Below are 5,949 nucleotides of genomic sequence, written 5' to 3'. Positions count from 1 at the left end.
CTTGAAAATATACGAAATATACTTCGCAATATACTCAAGGACATTCATGATATACACGTTTCTAAAGTAATATTGTTCACTAAATAAACATATTCATATTAAATATAGTTGGAATATGATGAAGACAAAAAATATAATAATACCAAAACTAAGCTAAAAAATATAGTTGAAGTATATCCTTTATAAAGTGTATCATATGTAACGATGTTAAATATATTATAAACTTTATAAATTAAATAAAAAAATATTGAGAATATACTTGTACTTATCTGAAATATATACGTTTTTTGAAATACAATATTGTTCACTAAAAAGAATGAATATATTGAACATACTTAGTTATATGATAAAAAAAAATAAAAAAAAGAATAATACCAAAACGAATAAATCTGAATTTATATAAAGTAAAAGTTCAAATGTCTCAGAAACAAATATTAGTAACGTTGTCCCTGCTAATACAGAAAAAAAAAACATAGAACAATTTAAGCTTCAAAAACCAACCAAACAACGACTGTGGAATATTATATTTAAAATAACTCGTCAATAATATATATATATATATATATCAATATACAAACAAATATAACAAAAAATTCAATATATACCTCAGTATGTAAAATTTGAATAGAAAGAGTTCCTATAAAAGGAAGTATATAAAAATCATTATACAAACAAATTTTTAAAATAACACATAGGTCATGCATACATATCAATATACAAACTGAATAATGTATACAGAATATATACCTCAGTATACAGACAAAAATAACAGAAATCATAAAAAAAGAAATGAAATGACAGTAAAATCTTCAAAAATAACAGTAAAATGTATGCACAACATTTGAACATTTCAAACTATGTATGCACAACATTTGAACATTTCAAACTAACTCATTTCAATATTGAGGAAGAACATGCAACTAACCTATTAAATCTACTTAAAACATGAAAAAATAAAAAAAAAACAAAAAAAAAACGAAATGAATAAAAAATACATAAGATTTATGGAAGGAAAAAAATAAAGGAAAACAAACTAACAAAAGAAGAAAAACTGCATGAACAATGATAAGGGAATGAAGAAGTTAATGTATGAAGGAAACAAAATGCATGACGAAAATGGAATTGAAAGCACTAAAAAAATGAGAAAAAAGAAATAAAAAAAGTGAAAAAATGAAGATGAAGACGGCGGAGTGGGAGAATTAATGCATGAAGACAACAAAAAAAAAGTATGAAAAAATTGAGTAATGGAGAAAAAAACACAACTTTCTATTGCTAAAGGAGAGAGATGAAGAAGAGCAAAAACATGAATCATTAAAACGAGTTTTTACACAAAAATAATTAAAAATGAATTAGAATATTAAACATCATTCTTGGACACATTAAACAACATACAAAGTACAATAAAAGGTTACTCAAATAATGATTACACACAAATCAATGATAAAAAAATGAAAAAAAACAAAAAAGGGAAATGATTATACACAAAACAATTATGAATGAAAATTAAAAAAATAATAATAAATTTGTCAAAAAAAAAAAAAGCACAAAAAAAATCTTCATGAAAAAAATATAAAATAAAAGATATTTTAAAAAAATATGATCCAAAAATGATTATTTATGTAAAAATCTCTGGTTTAAAGCATGAAAGGTAAATAGACTTCGTTTTTATTGTTCAATAAAGAAAATAACTATTATGTAAATGGAATATAATGGAGTGGAGAATAGAAAGAGCAAGCAAAGTCATTTAATATTACATGACATTAGCAATACTTTGTTGACATTTTTCGACCCAAATTCGTCAAATTTTTTATAGCTAGCGAGACGAAAACATGTATGACTTTCGCTGTTCTTTTCTCATGAGTAACAATGGAAGCATTTACGCCTAGAAACAGAATAAAAAGAAAAAGAGGAGAAAAGAAAATACTTCGGATATGGAGGAACAATACCATTCCCATCCCACCACGTTTGAAATTTTATAATTTAGACGCTCCATTCCCACTTCCGAAAACCTCAAGAAGATTCGAATTTTTTGCTTCGATGGAACCCCAAATCTTTCAAAGACTACTAAACGAGAAGGGGTTTGGCTGATAGGTTAAAGGTCTCTATTTTTAACGAAGGAAATGGCGCTGGAATTGGTGGGTGGAGCTGTTTTGGGGGCTGTGGTTGGGGAGCTGTTCAAAGCGATCTTGAATTTGGGCGAAAGGGCCATCAATTTCAATCCTGTTCTTAATGATATCCGTTCCAAGTTAAATGCTATAATCCCTTTGGTGAAGCAAATCGATGAACTTAATGAGTATCTCGATTACCCAAAAGAAGAAACAGAGAAGTTGATGGATCTAATGGATGAAGGGAAGAGGTTGCTTCTCCAGTGCGGCGACGTGAAATTGGGGAATGTTAATTATTTGAAGAAACCATTTTACACCCAAAAGCTTCGGGAATTGGATTCTTCACTTCGAAGCTTCATGGATGTTCTGATGTTGCAGATGGCTAGAGATCAGAAGAAGAACTTGAAGATGATGGACCAAATGATGGAGATCATTTTTAGACTTGATAACAAAGGTAGGTCGAGCTCGAACAAGGCTATGGATTTGATTGTACCGCCATGTTTAGTTCCTCAACTGCAAGAAGAAACTGTTGGGTTGGAGAAGCCAGTTAAGGAGTTGAAGGTGAAACTTTTCAAAAATGGGGTTCATATGTTGGTGGTGACAGCTCCTGGAGGCTGTGGAAAAACTACGCTGGCCTTGAAATTTTGCCATGACAAAGAAGTCAAAGGTACGTCGAAATCATTCTTTTGAAGAAAAATGAAAAGATTTGTCTATGTTGAGCTCAGGGAATGAATTTATATTAAACTATTGGGTGATAAAAACTTAATGGCATCTCTTACAGGAGCTTTCTAATTTCGGTCTTGATAGATATATTCCAGGAGAAGATCTTATTTGTTACAGTTTCAAGAAAACCAGATTTGAAGCTTATATTAAAAGACATAATTGAAAGCCTTAGAGGTATTCAATTGCCTGATTTGCAAAGTGATGAACGTGCATTCTGCTATTTAGAACTTTGGCTGAAGCAAACTGGTCTAAATCATCCTGTATTGATTGTGTTAGACGATGTGTGGAATGGGCAAGAATCTGAAGAACTTCTTGATAAGCTTTTTCAATTGCCTCGCTGCAAGATCTTGGTCACTTCTAGGTTTTATTTACCAAGATTTAGTGAGTCCTATTATTTGGAACCTTTGAATCACGAGAATGCAATACAACTTTTTCGTCGTGCAGCATCATTAGACAAAGGAATTTCTAAGCTCCCTGATGATGAAACTGTAGAAAAGGCAAATTTTCTGTTATCTGATAGCCTTACTATCTCTAATTTATATATCTGTCATTTGCTTTTAAACAGCTGAGTTTAAAGGTTCCTTTGAAATTGAATTTCAGATAATTGGGGGATGCAAGAGACTCCCTCTTGCATTGAAGGTAATCGGAAGGTCGCTTTCTCACAGACCGACATCGGTTTGGAAAGTGACAGGGAGGAATTTATCTAGACATGGCTCCATATTTGATTCTGGGAAAGAACTTCTTGAATGCCTACAGAGCAGTCTGGATGTCTTGGATGATAACATGGTAACTAAGGAGAGTTTTATGGATTTAGGTTCCTTTCGCGAAGATCACAGAATTGCTGCTTCTACCTTCATTGACATTTGCACAGTTTTGTACAAAGGAGACGAAACTGAAGCAATGGTTATCCTCGACGAACTATCCTCTCGGAGTCTAGTTAATTCTGTCACGACGAGGTAAATACGGTGCACATATTTGCTAAACAATTGATAACGAATGCTTTTCCAGTTGCTGATAGTATTACCTGTATTATTGATGTAAAGAGAATAGAAATTGATTTGTTTTGTGGGGTTACTCATCAGAAAATATGCATATGATGATGACGACTCCTACGAAGAGTACTTTTATACTCAGCATGATATTCTTAGAGATTTGGCTATCCACTTGATGAATATGGAGCCCATAGAACAAAGGAAAAGATTGATCTTGGACATTAATAGAAATGATCTTCCCAAATGGTGGGTTGATCAAGAAAAGCATCCTTCCAATGCTCACCTTATATCCATAACCACAGGTCTGTCTCTCTCATATTCCATTTTCTTTTCTTTTCTTCTTTTCTTCACTTTCACAACTTGAAACTTAAAAGGGAATTTGGACGTTGCAGATGAGAGTTTCTCATCAAGTTGGCCTGACATGGAAGCACCTGAAGTGGAGGTTCTGATTCTTAATCTTCAGTCAAGAACTTACAACTTGCCTGGGTTCATCAAAAGAATGAATAAACTGAAAGTTTTGATAATCACATGTTATGGTTCTTTTCTAACAGAGGTGACAAGTGAAGATCATCAACTACTCAACTGTCTAACGAGTCTTCAACGAATCAGGTTCGAGCGGATTTCAGTTCCTATCTTTAGTAATCCAAACCTGAAACCGCTGATAAATCTGCAGAAAATATCCTTCTTTATGTGCAAATTTGGTAAAAATTTCATGAACCTTTCAACCCAAATCTCGGATTTGTTGCCAAACTTGCTGGAGATTTCCATAGACTTTTGCAACAACTTGAGTGCAGTCCCCAATGGGCTTTGTGAAATTGTCAAGTTGCAGAAGCTAAGCATTACAAATTGCCATGGACTATCTTCCTTGCCAGAAAATGTAGGAAAGCTGATTAATCTAAAAAAATTGAGGCTAAGATCTTGCATTCACTTAGAAGAGTTGCCGGAGTCGACGACGGAACTTCGGGAATTAGTGCTGCTTGATATATCTAACTGTCTTGGTCTTGCCAAGCTCCCTGATAAGATTGGTGAATTGCGTCAATTAGAAAAGCTTGACTTGAGGCACTGCTCGAGTTTGCGCAACCTGCCACTGTCAGTTAGAAACCTGAAAAAGTTGAAGCTTTTATGTGATGGAGAGGTTGCAGAGTGGTTGAAAAAGGTTGCACCCCGCCTTGCTAAACAGGTGAAAGTGCAAGACGAAGAACCCAACCTGGAGTGGCTTGGTTTATGAACCATTCTTTGATTTAAAACATTTGTTCGTTTACTCCTTTGTGTTTAGACCGAGTACAGCTCAATTAATTAGGCTTATGTGTCTGCTCGGATGGGCTCAAAAAATTCACCCATAGTTTGAATTAGTAAGGTAATAATTAATATTGTGAGGAAAAAAAAAATTAAGTCTTGAAATTTGGTAAAAACTAGTTGGGTTGAATTTTCGATAAGATCTTTAATAATTCATGCAACTTAGTGTTTGTTTGGTTCTTTAATGTTAATGTTAAATGTCGTCTACAATTTGGTTTAATTCATTTTTTCATTGAAGTACTGGAACTTATCCAAATTGACTCTAAAAAACTTATTAATTTCGTTTTTTTTTTATCGTGATATCTATAGCTAATTATTTTCATTCAATTTATATTAATAAGCCAACATCCTAATCTTTCATTAAAAGATAATAATAAAATAAAAGGATAGTTATAGATATAGCAATTAAATCTAAAATATTAGCAAATATAGTAAAATATAAAACAATTTACAGATATAGCAAAATTTAGATCTACCTTAACGATGGATTATATTGTAGATAGAATCTATCGTTGATAGATTTTGCTATATTTGTATTTTTAAAATATTATTATACATTTAATTATTAGTCAGTCTAATCATTTACTTCCTCTACCAAGTTGGGCCTGCAAACCCACTGTTAAAGCATTTTGGGCCACTAAATGGAACTAGCCCATGGTGGGGTTGCATTTGTAATAATGGGCCTAATATAAATACAGCCCACTGATAGGTGTCCATCTTCTATCTTGCTAGTCTACTGTTTTTAGCAAAAGTATAAATTAAGTCCCTCGATTGCAATATATATCTATTTGATATCTGACACTTTAAAATTACAAATTTAGTTTATATCTATT

At 32.3% G+C, this 5,949-nt stretch overlaps 1 protein-coding gene across 1 annotated transcript; it reads left to right on the top strand.

The window, feature by feature from the left end:
- Positions 1 to 1,789: 1,789 nt before the first annotated feature.
- Positions 1,790 to 5,336, top strand: LOC120073836 (probable disease resistance protein At5g66900). Its single transcript, XM_039026709.1, has 5 exons — positions 1,790 to 2,772; positions 2,913 to 3,325; positions 3,429 to 3,784; positions 3,911 to 4,122; positions 4,213 to 5,336. The coding sequence occupies exons 1-5, from the start codon at positions 2,121 to 2,123 to the stop codon at positions 5,046 to 5,048; spliced, it is 2,469 nt and encodes an 822-aa protein (XP_038882637.1). The 5' UTR covers positions 1,790 to 2,120; the 3' UTR covers positions 5,049 to 5,336.
- Positions 5,337 to 5,949: the final 613 nt, after the last annotated feature.

The sequence above is a fragment of the Benincasa hispida genome, chromosome 3 (genome assembly GCF_009727055.1).
Source record: "Benincasa hispida cultivar B227 chromosome 3, ASM972705v1, whole genome shotgun sequence".
NCBI classification, from domain to species: Eukaryota; Viridiplantae; Streptophyta; class Magnoliopsida; order Cucurbitales; family Cucurbitaceae; genus Benincasa; species Benincasa hispida.
This window is presented reverse-complemented; position numbering and strand designations above follow the sequence as displayed.

Excerpts from the sequence above, each read along its gene's own strand:
- LOC120073836 (XM_039026709.1), top strand. The coding sequence starts at position 2,121 with ATGGCGCTGGAATTGGTGGGTGGAGCTGTTTTGGGGGCTGTGGTTGGG. Across the intron at positions 3,326-3,428 it reads ATGATGAAACTGTAGAAAAG|ATAATTGGGGGATGCAAGAG; the intron begins GCAAATTTTCTG and ends ATTGAATTTCAG. Across the intron at positions 4,123-4,212 it reads CCTTATATCCATAACCACAG|ATGAGAGTTTCTCATCAAGT; the intron begins GTCTGTCTCTCT and ends TGGACGTTGCAG.